This window comes from Callospermophilus lateralis, chromosome 3, assembly GCF_048772815.1.
Source record: "Callospermophilus lateralis isolate mCalLat2 chromosome 3, mCalLat2.hap1, whole genome shotgun sequence".
Taxonomy (NCBI): Eukaryota; Metazoa; Chordata; class Mammalia; order Rodentia; family Sciuridae; genus Callospermophilus; species Callospermophilus lateralis.
In genome coordinates, this window is record NC_135307.1 from 26,553,702 (window position 1) to 26,579,799 (window position 26,098).

General features: G+C 37.9%; 1 protein-coding gene across 1 annotated transcript in view; it reads left to right on the top strand.

Annotated features, from left to right (window-relative positions):
• Positions 1–26,098, top strand: part of Sptlc2 (serine palmitoyltransferase long chain base subunit 2) — a 114,189-nt gene that overhangs the window by 24,359 nt on the left and 63,732 nt on the right. Inside the window, exons 2-4 of the mRNA XM_076849801.2 lie at positions 2,605–2,799; positions 20,044–20,198; positions 22,156–22,304. Coding sequence (XP_076705916.2) covers positions 2,605–2,799; positions 20,044–20,198; positions 22,156–22,304 — 499 coding nt within the window. The remainder of the gene's footprint in view (positions 1–2,604; positions 2,800–20,043; positions 20,199–22,155; positions 22,305–26,098) is intronic.

Genomic DNA, 26,098 nt, shown 5'->3' on the forward strand with positions numbered 1-26,098 from the left:
CTTTGATTACTTTATTGATAGTATAACTATTAAGTTAGAATGACTAAAAGACTTAAGAGACCTCCTGTTAAATCCAGAATTTGAAATACTGTGAAAGAGTTTGTAGCATATGTCTATTTTAGAGTTAGCCTGATTTCATTGACGGTCTGCTTGAGACTAAAACACATCAGATCTGGGTTCTAGAAACGCCCTCCTATTAATTGATCACTGTAACTTAGTCCCTTCTTTGCCAGGGTACTTGTTTTGAAAGAGCAAAGAGCATGGTGCATATTTTCATTTACACATATTTACTGCGTTCGTATGAGATGTCATTTTCTGTAATAGTAATAACAGGAAGTGTTATTAAGCAAGTGTTAACTCTTTGTTAACCATAAATACTCTTCCGGATGCTATGGGTGCAGTAATGTACAAAATGGGCCTGGTGCTTTCCCTCATGGGTTAATATATATTTTAAGATGGTGAGACCCTTATTTTGAATCTTGTGAGAGGTAAAATATAACAGAACAAATAATTTTGTTCTTCCTGACTTCTAAGACTTTTTCTCCTGTGAGAGTTTGCCTATCACCTGGTCTGTCCATTCTGGCACTACATGATCAGGTTTGCTAGTGTTTTCACTTAAGCCACACTCCAGGTCACTTTGTAGTTGAATCTTAGTTCTTTTAAAAACACTTGATTTTAAGTAAGACTTCAATAGAACCATACAGTATTTAAAAACAAAATAATGGACTGGGGGTGCGGGTCAGTGGTAGAGCACTTTAAATAAGAAAACGGAAAGCATAATGGTTTAACTGATTGCTTCCTAGATAATCCAACCTACAGTATGAATTTATTATTCCTGAAGTTCTGAGTGTATCTGAAATAAAGGCAGATTTCTTTACAAGAAATCCACCCACTGCATTCCCAGCATGTAAGTTGGCAGCACATTGGTTAGAGATGATGGAGCACTGTAACTCTGCTGGCATTTTTTTTTTTTTTTAATTTTTTAATATTTATTTTTTAGTTCTCGGCAGACACAACATCTTTGTTGGTATGTGGTGCCAGGCGAGCGCGCTACCACTTGAGCCACATCCCCAGCCCTCTGCTGGCATTTTAATGATACGGATAAGCCTCAGCCTCCCAAGTAGCTGGGACTATAGGCACATGTCACTGTACCCAGCTTAAACGATTTTCTGTCTTTAGATATGGGTTCATTTCTAGCATTTCTTTTCTAAACATGTTACAACTATATTCTTGCATGAAAGTTTAAGTATTAAATATTGATACAAACTTTCAGGCTTTGGGGGAAAAGACGACTGAATACCTAACTTAGTTTTATAAATAGTTCTCAGAAGTCCTTTTACTTAGACCAACAAATTAAATCAGCACCTCCAAATTCCATCTGCCATGCCTATCTGAATGCTTTTCCTTTGTCAAGTACAATTCTTGTCTTTTTTCAAACTCTTAAATTTGGTAGCATTTTGGCAGCTTTCCAAAACTAACATTACTAGGATATTATATTCTCAAGTGTCTTGATATGTATTAATATGTGAAAATCAATTTGTATAGCCTGAGAGGGCAAGAAAGGATCTTTTATTCCTTAGAGTCTGCTCAAAACTAGTATAATACTTAATTGACAACTTGCTTCTATTTTTTTTTTTTTTCTTATGGTACTGGGGATTGAATCCAGAGGTGCTTTATCACTGAGCCGCATCCCCAGTCCTTTTTATTTTTTATTTTGAGTACAGGTCTTGATAAGTTACTGAGGCTGGCCACCTTCCTGTCTCAGTTTCCCATGTTGCTGGGATTATAGGCATGAGCGACCATGCCCCACTTGCTCCTAATAATTTTGATTGACTATCTTTATTAAAGCCAGCTGTTGTAAAATTAAGATTAAAGTTCCAAGGAGCTGGAATAATTGGCCGTTGCCACTTCAGCTGGCTTTCTTTCTTCTACTTACATTGTTGGCCCACACTTACCTAAGCACTTGAGTTTTGTGTATATCTTACTCCTGTTATCACTGACAAACGTTCATGAGAACCAGGTGTTTCCACAGTAGCTTAGTGCTGATAATTATTTGGAATGATATGAGTGATATGTATGGTAGTAAAACATCTGCAAATATTTTTGTTTGGAAAACCTAATTTACTTTTGAACTTTTGGTCATTTCATCTGTTAGCTAATAACAGTGTTTTCAGAGTAAACTTTCTCTTTTATTTATGAGAACAAATAAAATTATGTTTTCTGAAATAGCATTTTAGAATCTTTCAGAAAATCCAATTATAAAAAATCTAGTGTTAGCTATTGTTAGTTCTTTTCACATTTTTTAACTCTTCATGTGAAGTGCATATGATTTATAAATTTCTTTTTATGTATATATATTTTAGTTGTAGATGGGTACAATACCTTTATTTATTTATTTTTTATGTGGTGCTGAGGATAAAATCCAGTGTCTCACACTTGCTAGGCAAGCACTCTACCACTGAAATACAACCCCAGCCCTATAAATTATTTCTATTAAAAACAAGTAGACCCTACTTAGATCTTAGAGTTTCATTGGACTATACAGTTTTCAAGGTATCTTTTTCTTGTCATGATTGAAGTAAACATTTTTAACTTCCCTTTTAGATCCATCATGTTACAGAAAATGGAGGACTATATAAAAGACCGTTCAATGAAGCTTTTGAAGAAACACCCATGCTGGTTGCTGTGCTCACATATGTGGGCTATGGGGTGCTTACCCTCTTTGGATATCTTCGGGATTTCCTGAGGCACTGGAGAATTGAAAAGTGTCATCATGCAACAGAAAGAGAAGAACAAAAGGTAATTGTTAGAGTCTTTGATTCTTTAAATAGAATTCTTTGATAAAAATGTTAGTATTTTCACACAATTTTTTTTCCTTAGAAATTTGGATATGTGATAAAATCAATATTCCAAATGCAGTTAAATGAAAACATTTTACAAAGAAAACTGGAAACAAGATTAGAGGCGTGGAGAAATCAAAGCATTTGACATGTTTTTAGTTTAATTACTCTAAGAATGAAATGAAGTTGGCAACACTATCTCTTTTTCATGGATTAGAAAGCTGAAATTCACAATTTAAGCAGGCATCTGAAGATACCTAGTATCACAGCTAGTTTGTGGCCACAGGAATGTGACGTGCCAAAAGCCATGCGCTCTCTGCTCATGCTTCCTATTTATCCCATGCTGTGTTTATAATTATCTGAAAGATTGTGTCCTTCTGGTGTGTTTTCTCCTGGACACATTATACATTGTTTTTTTTTTTTTTTTTTTTTTTTTGTTCCTGGGCCACCTTCTTTCCCCAAATAAACAAATGCAGAAACAATGTGGCTGAGCCATTCCTGTGTGAAAGTCATGGTAAACAGAGATGGTAATGTTTGTCTCTGGGAGGAAGACCTCATTCACTTGCATTTTCTATGTATGCTCTTATGTTTTTAGTGCTTTATACCTATTGCAACAAATAGAATGAGGGTTAAAAAAAATGCCTGATTTTACTAAAAATAAAATTATTTTCTCTTGTCATATGAATTCTAGAGAGATTGTCCTCTGAAGCCAGGGGAATGTACCAGATTAGAGAAGGGCTTAAGATGTTAGTTTTAGGGCTGGGATGTGACTCAAGCGGTAGCGTGCTCGTCTGGCATGCGCGGGGCTCTGGGTTCGATCCTCAACACCACATAAAAATAAAATAAAGATGTTGTGTCCACCGAAAAATAAAAAAATAAATATTAAAAAAAATTCTCTCTCTTTAAAAAAAAAAAGATGTTAGTTTTATTTATTGTCCTTCATAGCTCTCCCTTTTGTGGAATGATATCTGAGAGAGGAGGGTTGGGGTCACCACTGTCAGAGGAACCAGTAGGGGAAGAGAAAGAGTACATCAAGAAAATATGGGAAGAGCTGGGTATCAGGGCGCCTGCTTGTGATCCCAGCTACTTGAGAGGCTGAGGCCGGCCGATTGCTTGAGCTTAGGAGTTCCAGGCCAGCCTAGGCAGCGTAGTGAGAATGTGGGAGAGGAGAGGAGAGGGCCTTGTCAGCTACCAAGACAAAATCAACCATTATATGTGTGGTTTGAGAATTCTGGCCCCTAAGAGAACTCCGGATCCGACATCTTAGCTCCTCTCAACCATTTTGCACTTCTTTCCCAGCCATAATGCCACAAGTTGGCCATCCCTACTCATAAAGAAAAGTGGTTCCTGGGCTCAGACAGGAGGATCTCGAGTTCAAAGCCAGCCTCAGCAATGGCAAGGTGCTAAGCAACTCAGTGAAACCCTGTCTCTAAATAAAATACAAAATAGAGCTGGGGATATGGCTCAGTGGTTGAATGCCCCTGAGTTCAGTCTCCAGTATCCCTCTCCCCACAAAAAAAGTGGTTTTTAAAAAATGCTGAATCTGAGCAGAGCTCTATATGCAGAACTCAGTCCATCATTGAAAACTCAGACACATTTTTAAATTTGATTCTTCATCTATTCTGTTTATGAGTGCATCCACCTAGAATTTTTGCATCCACAGTGTGTTTATCCATCCTTCAGTTATGGCTTCCTTGTACACTTACTGTGTTAGACAGTGTTTCATTTACTTGTTCACAGGCTAATCTACTAGACTGAACTGATGGTGGTTGTGGATGGTGGCTAATATCTTGTTTATAGTGTAGGCAAAGACATGAGTAATATTTGGGAAAACTTGGAATGCGGATATATGAGAAATTGTTTTAAATGTCAAATGAGGAAGCTGGTAGGCAGAGAGGAGTTGAGGGCAGTTTTTGAGCGGGAGAGTGACTGTGGGCTTACACAGCTAGTGCTCAGTGTGATGAGTGAATGAAACAGTAAAGATACATCTGACGGGGGGCTCAGTGGCAGGGTACTCACCTAGCATGTGTGAGGCTGTGGGTTCCATCCTCAGCACCACATAAAAATAAATAAAATTTAAAAAGCTATTTTACAACTGAAAAATAAATATTAAAAAAAGAAAGGTACAGGGCTGGGGATGTGGCTCAAGCAGTAGCGCGCTCGCCTGGCATGGGTGCGGCCCGGGTTTGATCCTTAGCACCACATACAAACAAAGATGTTGTGTCTGCCAAAAGCTAAAAAATAAATATTAAAATTCTTTCTCTCTCTCACTCTCTCTTTAATAAAAAAAAAAAAAAAAAAAGGTACATCTGAGTTACTTTGTGAATGATTCATTCATTATCTCTGGAACTTGTTTCATGTCTTTAGAGAGTAAATTCACTGTTTAGATATTGGAGGCTGCTCATGTGTATGTCATTTTATATGAAATTATTAGAATATACAGATTTTATTAAGTAGTTTCTAATTTTGTTGAGGAAACAGACTCTTCATACTTAGCACCTTCAGAAAACCATTATGCAAATAAAGAGGGCTCGAATTATAAGAAATTGTAGAACAAAAAGTAAACTGGTAGTATAGGGTTAACTAGGAAATAATTCTTGGAGGAAATAATAAGAGGAAATCATGAGGGACAGAGGGGACATTTGCCTCTACAGTTTATTCAAATTTATTTCAATGGAATTTTCATGATTACATCAGCAGTTAATTCAATTAAATGCTGCCATTTTCTTATAAAATTCAGCTTTTAGAGGAAAGGAAGGCTCATTCAGCCTTATGATGGATCATGTTTGTTTCTCCTGCTGGAGAGAAGTGGGGAGAGGAGTAGGCAGACTTCAGTGATAAATGGCAAGGAGAATGAGCTGGTTGCTTAGGATCATAAAATGCAAATATGATGTTGCCACTTCCTTGCTGACCACATCCTGATTTTCTTCCTCATTCTGTTACAAAAAAGCCCAACTTACTTATGTTAATTATTCTTTATAGGGAACACCAAATATTGTTTTGGGTAGAACTAAATTGCATGGTCATACTAATAAAGATGAGTTTATTATTGGGCTCAGTGGTAGAGTGCTTGCCTTGCATGCGTGAGGCCCTGGGTTCGATCCCCAGCACCACATAAAAATAAATAAAAATAAAGATATTTTTTTAAAAAGATGAGCTTATTCTGTTTCATATAAATTGCATACAATTCTAGGAGTTTCTTTCCCCCATGCTTTTCTGTTATTAGTGGTGTTTTGGACAAGAATGTTGTTTTTCTCAGCTTAGGATTTCTCTTTTTTATGCATACTAGGCAAGCACTCTACCACTGAACTACATTCTCAATATATTTCCTTTTTGTGTGAAGTGAAGCTGGTAGTCCAGAAATGTGTATTCAATCAGTATAGCAAAAGCTTGAATTAATAATAATGTGCTAAGATAGGAAATACTTAGAAATCTAAGCAGCAAAGTGTGATAGGTGGTTACCACATTAAACCGAAAACTAACGTTTTGCCTCCATAGTGTATTCGTGGTCTGATGTTCAAAAACAGGACATATATATATATCCACATCCAGATACATTTAATTTTCAAGACACAAAAGAAGGAAATAGATTGAAATCCAGTAATAAGAGTTTCTATAAGGATTTTTTTTTTGAGAAAACATGTACAGTTATATTTTATTTTTTTAGGATTGTATTTTTTTTTTAAAGAGAGAGTGAGAGAGGAAAGAGAGAGAGAATTTTTTTTTTAATATTTATTTTTTAGTTATTGGCGGACACAACATCTTTGTTTGTACGTGGTGCTGAGAATCGAACCCGGGCCACACGCATGCCAGGCGAGCGCGCTACCACTTGAGCCACATCCCCAGCCCCTAGGATTGTATTTTTTAAAAAATATTTTTAAATTGTAGTTGACACATACCTTTATTTATTTATTTATTTATTCATATGTGGTGCTGAGGATCGAACCCAGGGCCTCACATGGGCCAGGTAGAGCACTCTACTGCTAAGCCCCAGCCCCTAGGATTGTATTCTTGATCTTCTTCAAAAAGTAGTTTAATAAGAACATTCTGGCAGTTGTCATTTTAGCAGTATCTTAGGGAACTCTGCTTTCGGTATAGTTGTCTATAGAGTATTAAACTAGGGGATTGGACAGTTGGCTTGTCTTTTTAATTTTTTAGATCATTCCACACTTAAAAAAGCATAACTTTCCATCGTTTTGTGTTAAAAGTGGGGCCAGGATAGCTGTCATTTTTCTGTGTGTGTGTGTGTGTGTGTATGTGTGTGGTGCTGGGGATTGAACTCAGGGGCTCACGTGCTAGACAAGTGCTGAGTTGCATCCCCAAGCCAGCAGTCATGATTTTAAAAACACTTCATTGAAACATGATTTACATACCATAAAGGGCATCCTGTTCTATCTGTGGATTTCTGTTATTCATATGACACATGAATGGGATCATATGATGTATGATCTTGTCTGTCCCTTTCACTTGACATGATGTTTTTGAGGTTTATCCATGCTGTAGCAGGTACCATTACTTAATTCCTTTTTATTTCTGAATAATATTTCATCATATGGAATCTCTTTTCATCTCTTTTATTTATTCTGGGTTTTTTTTTTCTCCATAAGAAGCTATGCCCAATAAAAATTTTAAAAAGTTTGGTAGTGCGTTTAGCACTTTATCCTTTCGTACTAAGAATTTTCCCATCACCTATTGGGGTTTTTGATGAAAGCAACAGTGTAGTTTTTTTTTTTTTTTTTTTTTAAGCAAGGTCTTATCTTTTGAATTTTTAGGTTTTAATCAGATTTTCTTTGCATAAAGCAATTGGACCTGTTTATTACTATGATTTTTAAAGTTTAATAAGTGGTACCCTCTTTGTCCTGAGTTATTCCAAGTTTAAGTTGAGTACTTATTGGAATGTTAAATAGATAAAGCTATTTTATTTTTTATTTTTATTTATTTATTTATTTATTTTTTATTTTTTTAAATTGGTTATTCAAAACATTACAGATATTGCAGAATTACATCGGTTACACATCCACATTTTTACATAATACCATAATAGTAACTGTTGTATTCTGCTACCTTTCCTATCCTCTACTATCCCCCCTCCAGATAAAGCTATTTTAAAATGTTTATCTAAATGAAAAAAAATTAAAAAATAATAATAGAATTCATGGGTCCCTGAGACTACCCTCAGCAATTTTCAAATTCCTGTTTAAGAAAACATGTTGAAGTTTTTTTAAATATTTTTTGTTTTGTGGGGGGGGGATGGCAGTGTGAGGGGGTGGGGGGGCGGTGTGAGGGGGTGGGGGTGGGTGTTTGTTTTGGTTTGATTTTCCTGAGAAGGGGGTCTTGCTCTGTTGCTTAGGTTGGCCTCAAACTGGAGATCTTCCTGCCCAGCCTCTCAGATAGTTGCATAGCTGGGATTACAGGCTTGCCTAATGGTGCCTGGCTGATGTTTCCTTAGATATTAAATTACCTTGTGGTTTTTTGTTGCTCCCTATCATTTTGAAAATGTCATAATAGTTTTGGTAGCAAATAACTGAAAGTATGTAGACTTGGTGGACCCTTGAATCCAGCCATCCTGTAGAGCTTGTTAGAGGTAGCACACGATATCTGGCCAGGTCCAGCACCTATGTGACACACAGCCAGGTTTGCCATAAGGAGGATGGTGACCTGGCTCTTGAACAGTTGTCTTCCCCTACTGGACCATTCCCATTAGAATCCAGATGAGGTATTTTTCCCGTGTTTTTTTTTTTTTTTTTTGTTTGTTTGTTTTGTTTTTTTAAGCTTTTCTCCACCTTACTTTCTCTTGATCCACTTTTCTGTTCTTTGATTATAGCAAAATTCCCTGGGGTTGTTTCCAATGTCTTGTTTTTCACTCTTTTCCTGAGCCTACTGCAGTCAGGATTTTGTCCCTACCACTTTAGAAGATTCTTCTTCTCAGAGTCACCCATGACCCATGTGTAATAGTCCTTTCTCAGTTTTTACCTTGCTTGACACCTTTCAGCAGATTTGATACAAGCAGTCAGGAAGCGCCATGTTCACTTGGTTTCCAAAACATTATAATTGCTTGGGTTTTCTCCTGCCTTTCTGTCTGTTTTTTCATATTCTCCCTTTGTGGATCCTCGTCATCTGTCTCACTTCCAAGTGTTAGTATGGCTCAGGCTTCAGCCTTAATGAATACTTTCAATCCCTTCTCTATGTTGATAACTTCCAAATTCATCTCTCTGTCGTTGACTTCCTTACCAAACTGAATAGAGCCTTCTATCTGGTTGCCCTCTTGACATCTCCAGATAAGCATCTCAAATTTCAGGTGTCTGAGCTGGTTAGATATTCACTCTAACCAGCTTGCTGCCTTTTCCATCTCCGTGGATGATATATTTCTTCTGCCAGTTGCTTCAGCTAAAAACAAACTTTGAGTTATCCTTGATTCTTCTTTCTGCCACATGCCCTGTGTAGTCCATTGGCAAATCCAAATTTAGCTACTTCTTACCAACCTCCATTTCCACCACAGTGACATCTATAGCTTGGCCCTTCACTTACCTGCTGGCTTCTTTGCAATTCCTCAAACACACCAAGTGCACTCCTGCCTCACTGCCATTATGCTTGCTGTTTGTCCTGCCAGGGAAGCTTTTCCTCCAGATGGTCCCATGGATTGTTCCCTCACCTCTCTTTTGTCCCCTCTTCTGTCCAGGGAATTCTAGCTAAATTGCAGCATGTTTCCAGCAGTATGCATTTCCCTCTGTGCCTTCTTTGGGTTTCATTCATATTTTTCACTGTCTAACATACTGTTCTCTGTATTTATCTGATTTTGTGTCTCTTCTACCTGTGTCTCTTCTACCCGAATGTAAATTCCATGAAGGCAGAGGTCATTATCTTTCTGTTTACTGCTGTAGACCCAGTGCCTACAAGACTTCTTGGCTTGTATTAGACACTTGGTAAATGTTTTAAGATATGAATGATGTTGTGAGTGTTGGTAAATAGTCAGAATGAAAAGTTTCAAGTTGTGAAGTATTGGTGTCAGGCTGTATCTGCACTTGTACACACAGGCACATACAAACACTCAAGTGACCCAGTTTTAGATCTGGGAAAAACATGGATCTTTAACCCTAATTTTTTTTTTTAAATGTCTTCATGGCATCATATAAACAGCAAGGAAGTTACTTCCTGTATTTAACATTAAAAACAGGAAAAGAACAAACAGGATGACTTATGGACAGTGGGGAAAGCTATTAATTAACCATCACTCCAAGGTTTTAAAGTCAATAATTTGATAGTCTTTTGTAAGTTATTTCACCTACTTCTTTTTTAATTAAGTAGAAGTAAAGACAGAATTATTGGCTTATAAAAGAAATACCTCTAGCTATTAGGATTGATTCTGTATTGCATTCCCTACTAGAGAAAAACATTGCCCAAATAAAAATTCATAATGCTGTGGAATTTTTTTAACAGCTTGTACTTGACTTGCAGTATTATTTATTCATGTCAAATATCTGAAAATCGTTCAGTACCTGCCATCAGCATTAGAGTGTTGGTTTTTAAATATTTTTTTTTAGTTATAGATGAGCACAATCATTTTTATTTTGTTTGTCTTTACATGGTGCTGAGGATCAAACTTAGTGCCTCACATGTATTAGGCAAGTGTTCTACCATTGAGCCACAACCCCCAGCCCTAGTTTTTTTTTTTTTTTTTTAATATTTATTTTTAGTTGTAGTTGGACACAATACCTGTATTTTATTTATTTTTATGTGGTGCTGAGTATTGAACCCAGGACCTCACATGTGCTAGGCAAGTGCTTTACCATTGAGTCACAACCTCAGCCCCACTCCTATGCTTTTAAAGAAAAAATTTTCAGATGTGTGGTCTTCAGTTTCAGTAGCTCAAAGTTCTGAAGCATATTGATCTTTCCCAGTTAGACATGTGTCTGAGCACCTTCAAACAAAGTAGATTTTCTTGTGATTAGATGTTATGATAAGTAAATGTGGATATATGTGTTTCCCAGAGTTAGGAACTCTGTCACATGACACTTTAAGATTAAATGCGGGCTGGGGTTTGTGGCTCAGTGGTAGAGTACTTGCCTGGGACAGACAAGGAACTGAGTTCAATCCTCAGCACCACATAAAAATGAATAAATAAAATAAAGGTAAAAAAAAGATTAAATGCATGTAATGGGAAGCACTTTTCCTCTCTATATAGAATGTTTGGTATTTATTTAATGGAAGCATTCCTTCCAGTGTTCTTCAACCTGTCTGTTGGTTTTCTATAACCAAGGTACACTTTTGTATATCTAGAAATGATAATAAAAGGTAAATGTGGAGTATAAGGAATGCAATCTAAGTAAGTAGCCATAAACCCACCACTGCAGAAACCACACCCACAGGGACCCTTTTTGGATATTACTATTGCCTTTCCTCTGAGATAACCACTGTCTTGACTTTTCTTGATGATTTTATCACCCATGTGTTCATTTTTAAATAATAAAACTTTTGTTAGGCCTGTTCTTATATCTAAGCTCATTTGCACCGTGTTTGTGTGTTTGTGCTCTGATCTGTTTTGAAGCTCAATGTAGGCTTTAGCAATTTGCGGTGGATCCCAGCTTCCTTTGTTTTCATTGCTGAATAGTATCTCACTGTGAGAATACCACAGTTAATCATTATTGAGGTTTTTCTCATGTTTTGTCAGAGAGTGATACAACTGCCATAATCACTGTGATCTGTTTCTTGGGCATATATTTCCAGGCTTGGGATGATTGGGTTGAGACTATGCATATCTTCAGTTTTGCTTGATAGTGCCAAATTGTCTTCCAAAGCAATTTTGCTAGGTATACCTACTAGCTAGCTGTGCTTGAGGATTTTTGTTGTTTCATATCTTTACCAACACTTGGTATAAAATTCTAAAATTTGGCCAGTTCTGCTGGTATATATATGTATTAGTATCTTGTTGCGGTTTTAATTTGCATTTCATTATTGCCCAATGATGCTGAATACCTTTCATAGGTTCATTCACTAACTATGGAAAGTGTTGATTTCATGAAGTGGCTGTTCAGATCTTTTGCCTGTTTTTCTCTTGGATTTCTATCTTTTTCTTAATGGTTTACAGGAAATCTTGTTTTGTTGTGCTGAGGATCAAGTCCAGCATCTTGTGAATGGTAGGCAAGCTATATGTACTCCCATCTCCAGTTTATAGAAAATCTTAATGTATTCTAGAATGTATTTTGCACCTATCTTCCTGAAATATGTGGCTTGTGTTTTCATTCTCTGCATGGTGTCTTTTTTTTTTTTTTAATTTTTATTGGTTAGTTTTAGTTATATATGACTTGAGGATTCATTTGCCAAAATTATAAAAGCATGGAATACAATCTGCTCTAATTCAGTCCCCAGTTTTGCATGGTGTCTTTTAGTGACCAGAAATTACTTTAAGCAAATTTATCAATTTTTCTTTATGAGTAGTAAATTTTGTGTTATATTTAAAACATTTTGTCTTATCCACAGTTTGTGAATATACCTTATTTGATCATGTATAGTTTTTTATTTGTTTGGTTTTGGTTTTTGGTACTAGGAATTGAACCCGTGTATGCTTTACTACTGGGCTACATTCCCAGCCTTTTTTATTTTTTACTTTGTTATTTATTTATATTGTTTGTTTATTTATTTTATTTTTATTTTGCCTCAAACTTGCGATTCTTCTGCCTTAGCCTTCCCAGTTGCTGGGATTACAGGTGTGCACCACTGTGCCTGGCTTATGTTTTAATCCATAAGTATTACATTGAATCATGTGAAAATGCCAATTTTGACCATATTTGAACTGCTAAGTTGATAATTTCCTATAATTCAGCCTAATAAAACATGAGTAAAAAGAAAGGAAGAGCAGATTACAGATTTTTAAAGGAATAGGATTTAGGTATCTAATGTGAATGATGGTAAATTTAGATTGTGATGGAGATTGTTAATTCACATTAAGAAATTGTTTTCTTATATTATGACTAGAAAGAAATAAATTGGTCCTCAGGAAAGCAGAGTCTTGGCCCTTGCCCTGTGGAATTCAAGTATTTGTAATGTATTGAACAACCAATAATAAAATGTTGAGCCACAGCTGAAGGCGCCCTAGCAAACTTCCAGCTGCCAGCTGATGATTGGCTCACAGCATCCCCAGCAAACTTCTAGCTGCCAGCTGATTGGCTCCTCTGCAGTGATGCTCATTGGGCTGTTTCCCTGCCCTTTCAGACCACAGAGCTGCTCATTGGGGGACTTTTTTTGGCTCCGCCCACAGGACCCAGCCAATGGGCCTCACAAGCAGGAGGAGTAGGGGAGGTTGAGAGGCTTGTGGGAAGTCGGTGGTGGCAGTTGGGCTCTGAGGGAATTCCTGAAGAGCTGTGTGGTGCGGTGTGTGTGTGTTCTAAAAATAAAGTTCGTTTCTTTTTACAAGTGGCTCCTGAATTGTGCCCAGCCAGACTGTGGCAATTAAAAAAAAAAAAAAAAAAAAAACCAAAAACATTTCCCTATGTCTCTGGTCCTCTTCGTCACTTACCCCTTGTGACCCGAAGACAGTTCTGAATGCACACAAGCACAAGAGAAACTCATTGAGCCCTTTCTCTGTGTGGATGTCTGTGTCTACATGTGGCCACCTTCTCTCAGTTCTTCAGAGAATAGCTTCTTTGTCATAGAGGCCACAGACCTTTTCTACAGTAGACTCAGAGTTTTATCTTTAGACATTTGGGAAACCCAAGATTTGCAATCAGAGCTTATTCTAGCCTGTTCTTCCTGGCATAGGTTAATGCATGCTGATGCATGTTAATAGATTCTGTTCCTCCGCATTTAGGTGGGGCTTACTTAGTTTCCACTAAACTTTTACCTCCTTCAATGGGTAGTTATCGAGAGGCAGCCAGCTCCTTGCCAGGGTAATTTTTCCTGCTCAGGAAGGGATAAGCCACCTGAGAAAAATATAGTCTTAAGTTATTAGTGAAGAAATAAGAAACAAAGTCAGAATTAGTTTTAAAGCAGAGTGCCAGATAGATTCTTTCAGTTCTGGTAGGAGCTGGAACAGAACAGTTAAAAAATGGCTCTGATTCTTTATTTAAGGGAGAGCATCAAAGGCAGGGAAAGGTTTCAGGAGTGGAGTCTTGCTTCATGTTGTCTTGCAGTCAACAGGATGATTGGCATCTTGGCAGGCCACACCCATCTCTGGGAGGCTGCATCGTTATGTGGCTTCAGCAGGTCACCACATCTCCAGTGCTGTGTGGGACCTTTTGGCAGAGCTGAATAGGAGCTCACATGTATCTGGGTGGTCTTATTGGTAGGATTGCCTGTGGAATTCCCCAGATACCAGATTTTCCTGTTCACTGGCTACGATGCCTGTTTGGTCCATGCACTGTACATGGATGGCTTTCAAAGTCAGAATTTTTTGTTTGGTATTTTGTTTTGGTGTTTTTAATCCACCTGGGGCATTCAATATAAGATTTTCATTAATTGAATTTTCTCATTAAGAATGACAGTTTTTCGAATGAAGAATTTATATGATTATTGCTCCAAATTGTTGTTGCATTTGGGAATGCATATTTCATTTATCCAAAAGTTGTATTTTCCAAGAAGCTTACCTTTTCTTCACTGATGTCAGCAGCATCAGAGTCATACTGTTGGTTTGTTTTTGGCCTATAGAGGTTGAACCCAGGGCCTCAGGTGTGCTAGGCCAGTGCTCCACCGTGTGCATGGCTCCAGCCCTTAGAGGCTAATGTGAGAAGGTGGCCATTTTCACGAACTTTGTTGATGCTGTGCCCACTTGTACTCTTGCTCCTTTGCCTTATGAATGGAGGTAAGATTCATTCTGAGCTCCTGGCAGCCATTAATCTGCTTTCTGTTTCTATGGTTTTAAATGTTCTTGCTGTTTTGGATAGAGTCATGTAATATGTGGCCTTCTGTGTCTGCTTCTACTTAGCATGTTTCTGAGGTTCCTCCAGCATCATAGCTTGTAACAATACAGATTGAGCCTCCCTAATCTGAAATCTAAAATGCTTCTTAAGAGTTTCAGATTTCAGATTTTGAATTAGGAATGCTCATCCAGTAAAGTCTATGTAAATATTCCAAACCCTAACAACAACAACAACAACAAAAACCCCTCCAAGATCTGAAACACTTCTTATTCCAAGCATTTTGGATAAGGAATTCTTAACCTACACTTCATTCCTTTTTATAACTGAATACTCTTCCACAGTTTGGATGTATGTCATATTTTGTTGCCATCTTTTGTCAATTGTGAATAATGCTTTTGTGAACATTCATTTACAAGTAATTGTTTGAATATCTATTTTCAGTTCTTTAGGGGATATACCTAGGAAAGGAACTGCTGAGTCATATAAACAATCTGTATTTTCACTTGAACCCAGGCCTCGTGCATAATGGACACTAAGCTACTTCCCCAGTCCTTTTAAATTTTATTTTGAAACAGGGTCTCACTAAGTTGCCCAAACTGATCTCTAGCATTTTTTTCCAAGCTTGTTATTCCAACATCAAAGCAGTGTTTTTTTGCCTCAAATGAGAAAAATTTTGTCCTTTGATTTATTGAGATCTGTGCCGTAGTGAGTTAGCTTTCCTTTGCTGTGACAGAATAATTGAGATATAAAACTTAAAAGGAAAACCTGTTTATTTTGGCTCACAGTTTCAGTGGTTACATTCCACAGTTGGTTGGCTGGTTGGCTCCCTAGCTTTTGTACCCTTGGCAAGGTAGGACACCATGGTGGGTAGCCTTTGGTGAAACAAAGCTGCTTACCTCATGGTAGCTGGAAAGTAAAAAGAGAGGAGGAGCCAGAGTTCCAAGATCCCATTCAAAGCCATGTCCCCAGTGACATAACTTCCTTCCACTGGGCCCCACCTCTTAAAAGCTCCCCCACCTCCCAGTAGTGCCAAACCTTTAGCATATGAGCCCTGGGGGACATTTAAGGTCCAAACTGCAACACCTAAATTCTAAAACAAATTAAAAAATGGGGTTAAATTAGAAATGACATTGAGGTTTTTTTTGTTTTTGTTTTGTTTTTTCCTTCTGAGTTGTGGATTGAGCCCAAGGCCTAGCATATGCTAGGCCAGGGCTCAACCACTGTACTACATCCTCAGCCCTTTTTTAAAATTAATTTTGAGACAGGGTCTCACTGTTTTGCCCAAGCCGACCTTGAATTTACAGTTCTCCTGCCTTGTCCTCCTGAGGAGCAAGATCTACAGGCATGTGCCACTGTGCCCAGCTGACACTGAGAATTCTTATTGGAATTGTAGCATTACCACTAAAACCACTAATGCTAATTGTAGCATTACAACTAACACCACTAGTATGGAATAGTGCTACAAGTCTCAAGTTTCATTTATATCATTTAATGGTTGTGTGACCAAGACAAATAATTTAAATTTTAATTATAAGATACTTATAACTGCTAGGCACAGTGATGCACACCTGTTATCCCAGAGGTTCAGGAGAATGAGGCAGGAGGATCTGAGTTCAAAGCCAGCTTCAGCAAAAGCAGGGTTCTAAGTAACTCAGTGAGACCCTGTCTGTAAATGAAATACAAAATAGGGCTGGGGATATGGTTTTAAGTGTTCTTGCTATTTTGGATAGAGTCTTTAATAGGGTGGACATGGTGGTGCACGCATGTAGTCCCTTTGGCTCGGGAGGCTGAGATGGGAGATTGTGAGTGCGAAGCCAGCCTTAGCAACTTAGTGAGGCCTTAAGCAACTCAGCAAGACCCTGTCTCAATAAAATATAAAAATAAAAAGGGATAGGGATGTGGCTCAGAGATTAAGTACTCCTGGATTCAATCCCTGGTAGCAAAACAACAACAACAAAAAGGTACTTACAACATTAAATATTTATTTTTCAGCAATAATTGTAGTGAATGTGCTGTTGAAATAGTAAAGTTTAATTGCAGTTAACTGAATCACTGTAGATACTGAATTAAGTGTTAGTAACACTGTGAAAGGGTAGAGGTCTTCCTACCCCAACTAAGCCGCCCCCCAATTAGGAAGCTGCTCCTGCTGTGAGTATCCAGGTGTTGCCATTGTGGCTGGGAACTAGAGCTTTCTTTGTGAGCTGTTGCAAGAAAGGTAGCCTCTGCCTTTCAGATCTTGTGTATGTACCTCACTGTAGAATCTCATCCACAACCTGATCACAAGGGTGTCTGGAAAATATGGGTTTTAGAATTCCAGCTGTGTTTGTCTGTCTGTCTGTATATACGTATATCAAGGGCCCGATCATCATGAGCACAAGACAGGATAAGAGTGGGGAAGGCCGGTAGCACAGCGGGCTTGAAGTGCTTTGAATGATGTCAAAGTATTTCAGATAGATTTTAAAAGCTTCTCAGAATGAGAAGCAGTGGCGTTGGGGTTAGGAGCATAGCCTGGAATTAGAAGGCCCAGTTCTGTTTTTGCTAATTTCCTAATTGGGAAAGCCGTTTAGCTTTTCTGTAAGATAGTGCACAGGTACTTAGGTGCGTAGATGTATACATACACATAAAACTTTCTGTTGGTGCCTTGTGTATCTTAGTAGCTGGGAACTATTGCTACTTTTATGATTATTCATCATCATTGTTATCATCCTATGAAAGTAGGTGGACATCTCTTTGGAAACAAAATTACACTAACAAACATGAACAATAAATAGTTACAAAGTCATTTTCTGAAAGTGGGTAGCACCCACCCTTTTCCCTGTGATCCCAAGAAATGCCTTGAGATTCATAAAGAATTCAGCATGTATCCAGTATTCACTAAAAGATATTTGAATGAATAAACAAAAACCCCCTGTTTTAACCTCAGTCTTAGAATATTTAAAATAATGTACAAGATATTTTTGAAAAACAGATACGTTTGTGTTCGTCAGCTTTTTGTCACTGTGACTAAAATACTTGACAAAAATAACTTAGAGGAGAAGACGTTACATCTTGGGCTCACAATTTCAGAGGTTCAGTCCATGGTCAGCCTGTTCCATTGGTCTGAGGCTGAGATAAGAAAGAACTTCAGGGTGGAAAGTTGTGGCAGAGGAGTTAATTCATGGCAGTTGGGAAGCAGAGAGAGACAGAGAGAGACCATTCAGATTACTAATCCATCAAATGAATTGATTTCACCTTGAACATTCCTGCACTGTTGAACACAGGAATCACGGACTAGGAGCAACTCCTCTTCAGTCCTTCCACTGCCTGGAACTGGAATCCCAGATAGTGGTTCCTCTCCTGTCCCTTTTCTTCAATGCTAAGCAGCAGAAGTTGGTTTCTGCCCGCCAGATATCTCTACCAAAACTTCTGGTCAAAGCTACTAGTCTGGAACTTAGCTAGGGAGTGAAGGGAAACTAAAAACTGTGGCCTGAGTCCTTCTCCAACCATTCTGTGCTACCTGCTTTTGGTCTCTAACGTCCCTCAGTATGACAACTCCTCTTCCTTTACTGTGTGCCAGTGTATTCCCATCTCAGGGACCTCATTGTCCTCTCAGTGTAGCCTTAAGGAGATGGTGGCGCTTGGCCTCAGAATAACAATTCTCTGTTAGGAGGTTGGAACGTGATCCTCCCTTCTAACTACAGACAGTTATGTCCCTGGTTAACTCAGTTTATCCAAGGCTGAGAGAGGAAGTTCTACCTCGTGCTAGCCTGCAGTCCTTTTTTTGTCTGGAGATTTGATAACCATTCTGGTATCTAGATGAGACTCTTAAGTTTTTTCCTGCTGTGTATGTATTCAAAACAAAAAGTATTGTTTTGTGTTGCTAATAAAAATTTTCTGTGAGGAAATAGTTCTTTCAACAATTTGAGGTAATATCTTAAACATTACTGTGCAGTGTTTAGACATCGATTAAGTGAAATTATCCTTTCATTACAAAGAAATGGGATCATTAGTACTGTGATTTTACTAGAGGAGTTAGTCCTGTTACCCCGTTTGATGTGAGTTGACATAGGTTGGGGACAACTTTCTTGTTTTTTCTGTTGGACATGCTCGTGAATGATAGCCAAAGAAAAGTCTTTAATTAAAATTTGGTTGCTTCTATTCATGCTTTCACTCGGCCAGTATTTTATTGGAAGAGGACACTACCAAAACGGACAAATTACTTAAATGACAAATTTCTAATTGTGAGGGATATCCACATTGTGGATATTTTCTGTTCTGGGAACTAATTATGAAAGAGATGGTATCAGGCAGGGCAGATGCTCAGGATTCTTTCTGACTCTGCTCAGCTCTATTTAAGGCAATTCATCTATTCTGATTCATCTTCTCTTATTTATTTCGTAGTCACTTTAGCATTCTACTAGTCCATAGAAAGTTGTTAATTTTAGAGTTTTGTATGATCTTTTTAGCCATGAAAATCTTTTACAGAATGAGGCTTACACTTTTTAACTATTTTTGTTAATTTATTTAACAGATTAGATTGGCACCAAGCTTAGATCTGAGGACTGGAAGCATAGTAAACTCCAGTTCTGTTTTCCTTTTGTTTGTCTTACCCTTGAACTCTGAGGAGTTGGGGTGGAGCTCACATGATCTGGCCACATGTGTTCTGAACAGGGCTCCTACAATGTTGGGCATAGCGTTATGCATTCATTTCACCTCCACTGAGACTTGATTTTTATAGACTTACATTTTAGTTTAATTTAATCTCAGGAAGGAAAGGAAGATTTTGAGTCTGTGGACATGGGAATTAGTTTTCAGAATGTTCTGTTATTAACTCCAATCCAAGAGGGAAACTACTCAAGGTGGATGACTTTCTATAATCTACCTGTTGGTCTTTCTTTCTTTTTTGGTAGTGTTTCTGGTTTATCATCTTTTCTTTGAATTTGTTTCATTTTGATTCTCAAAAATATGGAGAGACTGGAATCTTAATTTTGGAATTATTTTTCTTGTATGAAACAGGAATTATATTGGTTCTTGTGGCATTTCCCCCTAACATTATTGGCAGCCGGGAAGGGAGTAGAACAGTCTCTTGGATATTATTATTAGGAAGAGAAAACATTTAATGTCAGAGTTGTGTAGTCAGTTATTCGAAACCTTGAATGTAAGTCAACCCTCAAAGTGATGTGACTTTTAACTGATTAATAAGAGTTATGTTGAAATAAACTTAGAAAATTGATGCCTTTCCTGATAGATCAGTTAATTAAATATAACTGACTTATCATTCTCGGGTGCTCTTACAACACGAAAAAGGAAGTTGTGAAATTTGTTTTTAAGGTAACTCAGTTAAATATACATGTTTCACCATTTGTTGGCAGGACTTTGTGTCATTGTATCAGGATTTTGAAAACTTCTATACAAGGAACCTCTACATGAGGATAAGAGACAACTGGAATCGACCAATCTGCAGTGTGCCTGGAGCCAAGGTGGACATCATGGAGAGACAGTCTCATGACTACAACTGGTCATTCAAGTGAGTCTCGGTGGGAAATTACTTCTTAGCAATAAAAGAATTTCTTCATTAGAGAAAATATTGCAAATTGAGTATTCGCTCAAAACAGGAGTAGCAGCTGAGGATATAATCAAAACCAAGATTTATTTCCTTTTATTTCCTTGCATTTTGTTTGTTGTTAATTGGATTAGGGAGGGGGTAGGGGTAGGAGTAGGGGGATCAAACCATATATATCATGCTAGGCAAGCACTCCACCACTGAGCTATGTCCCTAACGGTTATTGAGATTTTTTTTTGTGGGCGGTAGTGGGTGCTGAATACTGAACCCAGGAACACTCAACTACTGAGCCAGATCCCCAGCCCTTTTTATATTTTGTTTAGAGACAGGGTCTGGTTGATTGCTTAGGGCCTTGCTAAGTTGCTGGGGTTGGCTTTGAACTCACGATCCTCCTGCCTCAGCCTCCTGAGCTGCTGTGATTACAGGCATGTGCCACTGCACCCAGCTTTACTGAGATTTTTAAAATATTTTTTTTTTATTACATTTGATTCTGTGGTGGGTTATAGTTGAGAAAAAAAGTTTTTTGTCTTTTTTTTTTTTTTTTTAAGACTATCCATCATTCCACTTACTAGAATTGAGTAAAGGATCTGAATTTATTTGTGGATGTTTTGATTTCTCTGATGATTTAAGGGTAAATGAAGTATTTTTACTTAAATGGATTAACTAGTTAAAAAAAACTATATTTTAACATTTTGAAAATTGTGTAGATTGCACAAATATTCTATAATTGCTTTCCTATTAAAAAAGAAAATACAATACCTATAATCCCATCTACTTGGGAGGCCAAGGCAGGAGGATTGCAAGTTCAAGGCCAGCCTTAGAAACTTATCAAGACCCTGTCTCAAAAGAACAAGGGCTGAGGGTGTAGTTTAACAATAAAGTGTCTCTGGGTTCAAACCCCAGTACTGGGGGGAAAAATAGATTATACAGAAAGTCCCCCATGAAAACTAAATCCTGTCCTCTGTAAATTCACTACCCGACAAATCCTCCTTTACTGAGATGACCATTGTCATCATTTTATTTTGTGTGATTCCTCTAGATGTTTTCTGTGAGGTATGTGTGTAGTGTATCTACTGGGGTTATACACAGGTAACTTTTTGATATGCAAAAGTGAGATTGTACTATATAAATTATTCTACCGTTTGCTACATTTTTTCCTCCTCTACTGGGGTTGAATCCAGTACCTTTTACATGCTAAGTAAGCGCTCTACTACTGAGCTGTATCCCCAGCCCTACAGTTTGCCTTTTTAATTTGCTAATGTATTAATAATGTCTTACTTGTACATTCACAGCAGGTTTCTTATTTATCATGGCTACCTAAATGTGCCATGCTATAGCAGGTTAGACTGGGTCATCCCAATTGCCCCGAGTGTTAAAGTAACAACACTTTATTTCTTACCTACTTTTCCTGTCTACCTTAGGTTGATAGAGTCTTTGAATCAGTCATCTTTCCTTGGGGGCTCAGGCTGACTGAGCTTCTATCACATGAAATGTCACAGGTCCCTGTGCCTAGGGAAGGGACATGGCAAATTAATTGCAGTGGCTCTTATAGATCCTCTTGTGCATATGCTCATGTGTGAGAATTGCTTGAGTCAAGGAATATGCACATCTTTCAGTGGATAAGTGCTGACAAAGTGCCATCCAAAGAAAGTATTCTTACTTAGTTTGTGACACTGTCCTGGCCAATACTGGATATCATCAGTTTTTAAATCTTCATCACTATTCATAAGTAAAAATTGGTATTTGATTGTACCTTCCATTTCCTTGGTTGGGTACTGAGTTTGAGCTTCTTTTCGTACAGAACACGTTTTCTCTACATCCCTATAGTGTTTCCTTTCACGTTACATTGCACTTATTATCACACTTAAGTATTGTATTTGCTCCTGAGTTTATTAAGTTTCATGTGTTTATTGAAACACAGGTATACAGGGAATATAATTAAAGGTGTTATAAATATGGGTTCCTACAATTATCTTGGATTTGCACGAAACACTGGATCATGTCAAGAAGCAGCTGCCAGGGTCCTAGAGGAGTATGGTGTTGGAGTGTGCAGTACTCGGCAGGAAATTGGTAAGTGTAAGTTATGTTTGGTTAGCTGCTGCTGCTTTTGACTTCTTTAACTCAGGAATGAATACTGCTGATACAGAGTTGTTTTTTAAAAGAGCTAGGGTATTAAAATTCATACATTCGTTTTGCCATGCATTTTAGATCAGGTAAAAAATGCTTTCTTTTTCTGAAGGGTTTTTGTAACACATTTTGAGATGTTTTTCCAATATGTTATACATACAGAATGTTCCTAGTAAAGTTCCATAAGTTTTATTTCACTTATAACTTTAATGTTGATTTTATTGCTTTTTGTAAATAGCAATAATTAGAAGTACCACTTATTAGTCCAAGGGTGTTATGAGGGTTATTCTATTTTCATACTAGTACATTGGGCTAATAATAATTCCTGCTTTATAGATCTCTTTCAAGAAATAAATAGGCTAATTGTGGAAATAGACACTCAGTAATGTAAACTTTTTATTGTTACAAGTCTATAAAAGGTAAAAGGTTATAGTTTTATATAAGAAATTTATTTTAGTTCAAAGGAGGATTTTAGCTTCTTCCATTTGGTTCTAGAGCACTGATAGCTACAGACGTCATAAAGCACTTTCTTCTTACTGTGCATCACCCTAATGCTTATAGATTGAGTTCTCACAGGTCTGGGGCTGGCAAGTGCAGTTGGGGGGTTTCTATCAGAGTCCCTCACACAGTTGCAGTCAGCATCAGCTTGTGGCTGGAGCTCTCTGAACGCCTCTTCATTCACATGTTTCACCTGGGCTGAGATGCCTGGTACTCTGTGTCGCCGTCCCATGCTACTAGTTTGGACTTCTTTGGGGCGTGGCTATCTTGGAGAATCACTTACTTTACATGGCAGCGGGCTTTGCCCTAGAGCAAGTGTTCCCAGATACCTGGCTGAAAGCTGGAAGTCTTTTTATGCCCTATCTTTGTGAGTCCAGAATATTAAATACTTTTTCTTTTGATCAAGGTGAGTCAGTAAAGCCAGCCCAGATTCAAGGGCTATGGAAATTAGATTTTACCTCTCAGTGCAAGCATAAAAAGGATTTGCATCCCAGTCTAATCTATCATAGCAATTCACTCAACTCTTTAAACTTAGAATGAAGAAATGAAACTGTAAAAACAGAATCAAATGGAATCGTGTAGCTTTTCATATCATCTACTTTATTATTTAAATTGGACTTTTAAAACATATACACAAGTTGTACATCTTCAATAATTCTAGTTTCTATTGCTAGTGAAGTTTCTTAGGTGATTTCTTTATTTGTTTCTACTATAATTTTTATTCCCAAATCTCCTAGAGTGTCATTGTCCTTGGCTAACAAACGTAAGTAATTCTTCCAGAAAATATTCAGAATTGCTTTTTAAAAAAGCAAATTCCTGGGCTGGGGATATAGCTCACTTGAGAGAGTGCTTGTCTCGCATGCACAAGGTCCTGGGTTCAATCCCCAACACCATTTAAAAAAAAAAAAGGCAGGGCTGGGGATGTGGCTCAAGTGGTAGCACGCTCGCCTGGCATGCGTGCGGCCCGGGTTCGATCCTTAGCACCACATACAAACAAAGATGTTGTGTCCGCCAATAACTAAAATATAAATATTAAACTTCTCTCTATCTCTCTTTCTCTCCCTCTCTCACTCTCTCTTTAAAAAAAAAAAAAAGGCAAATTCCCTGAGGCAGAATAATCACAAGTTTTGAGGCCTGCCCAAATAACCTAGTAAAGCCCTGTCTCAAAAAATAAACAGGGCTGGGGACATAGCTCACTGATAGAGCACCCCTGGGTTCAGTGCCCAGTACCACATACAGACAAGCCAATTCTAACTAAAAGGAAACTCTTGAGAGAGTTAGAACATGTTGAATTTTTTTAGTTTTTTTCCCCCTAAATTTTCATAGGTTCTCTGCCTTGTGTGTGTGAAATACTAGGAGTAGGCTAATGTATGTTTTCTTAGCTACTATTAGGGTCCTTATATTCTCATGTTGTATCTGAGCATAAAAAGTGATGTGACTTGTTTGTTTATTTATTCATTCATTTATTTATTTTGCAGTACTGAGGATTGAACTCGGGTCTTCTACCACTGAGCTACAACCCCAACACTTTTTATTTTTTATTTTGAGACAGGGTCTCACTATGTTGCCCAGACTGACCTCTAACTTAAATTCTCCTGCCTAAGCCTTACAAGTAGCTAGAATTACAGGCCTGTGCCACCACACCCAGTTTATCTATCTTTCTATCTATTTCCATACTGGGGATTGAACCCAGAGGCTCTTTAACCACTGATCTGCATCCTCACTTCTTTTTTTTTTTTTTGAGACAGAGTCTCATGAAGTTGCTAAGAGTTTTGCTATATTGCTGAGGCTGCCTTAGTCTCCTGGATTGCTGGGATTACAGTGCCACTATGCCCAGGTTATTTGATTTGTTTTTAATGATTACAAATAAACTTTGACTTAATTCTTTTTTTAATATTTATCTTTTTAGTTGTAGTTGGACACAATACATTTATTTTATTTATTTTTATGTGGTGCTGAGGATTGAACCTAGGGCCTCACACATGCTAGGTGAGTGCACTATCGCTGAGCCACAACCCCAAACCCTGGCTTAATTCTTTTTTTTTTTCTTTTTTAAGTATTTTTTAGTCGTAGATGGACACAACACCTTTTTTCCTTCCTTCCTTCCTTCCTTTCTTTCCTTTTCTTCTCTGTTTCTTTCTTTGTTATGTGGTACTGAGGATTGAACCCAGTGCCTTACACGTGCCAGATAAACACTGTACCACTGAGCGACAACCCCAGCCCCTGGCTTAATTCTTAAAGTATATGTTGACCTGCAGTATAAAAGGTTTTGACCCAAAAGCCTAAATTTGGGGGGCTGGGAGTATTGCTCAGTGGTAGAGCACTTGCCAAGCATACATGAGGTTCCAGCTTCAATCCCGAACACCATCAACAAAATAAAAAGAAAGAACAAACCCACGTGGTAAAAGTTGAAGTTTTTAAAAGCTTGCATCTAGAATAACTCAATAAATAATAAATGGTGGGCTAGTGTTTTGCATGATCTAAAACATACCTGGCAGCTGCTATATCATGAAGGTTTTTATTCCTCTAATCTTGTACCAATTTAATGCTAGAGGAGCCTTAAAGTCTCTTAGGCAACTTCTAAGTAAGAGCCTAGAGAACTTGGAAAAACCTATTCTTTTTCATGTAGTCTGCCAGGTTTTGTTAGATACTTCCTTAATGTAATTGTCTCTGACCTGTTTCAGTTTGGGCTAGTTGCTCTCCAAGACTATTGTACAGTTGCATTCTGGTCGTCCTTCTCCCCCTCCCCCTCCCCCTCCTCCTCCCCCCCTCCCCCCCTCCTCTCCCCCCACCTTTCTCTCACCTCTGACTTGGATTCCTTATTTCATGAATTCTGTATCTTCCTCTTTCTTGACATCCTTCCTCATACTGGTGAAACTCATTATACAGTGCTTTCCTTGGGGTGCAGGGGAGATAATTTTTCTGAAATTGTCAAAATATATTTGGATATCAGAAGATGTCTTTGATCAACTGTATTGCTTCAGTATTAATTCTGCCACCACCACACTATGGGTTGAACATATTTTCCTTGAGAGTGTGAGGATGTTGCATCATTGTTCTCTGGGATGAGGGGTGCTGATCAGAAGTGTAATGCTGTCTGGTCACCAGTTTTGTGTATGCCATTCATTCTATCATACCTTCTATCTGAAAAGTTTTATTGTTTTAAAGCCTGTGCTGGGGGGTAGACAATACATAACATTGTTAATAATCCTAGAAGTACCAAAAGATGGGTAATGAAA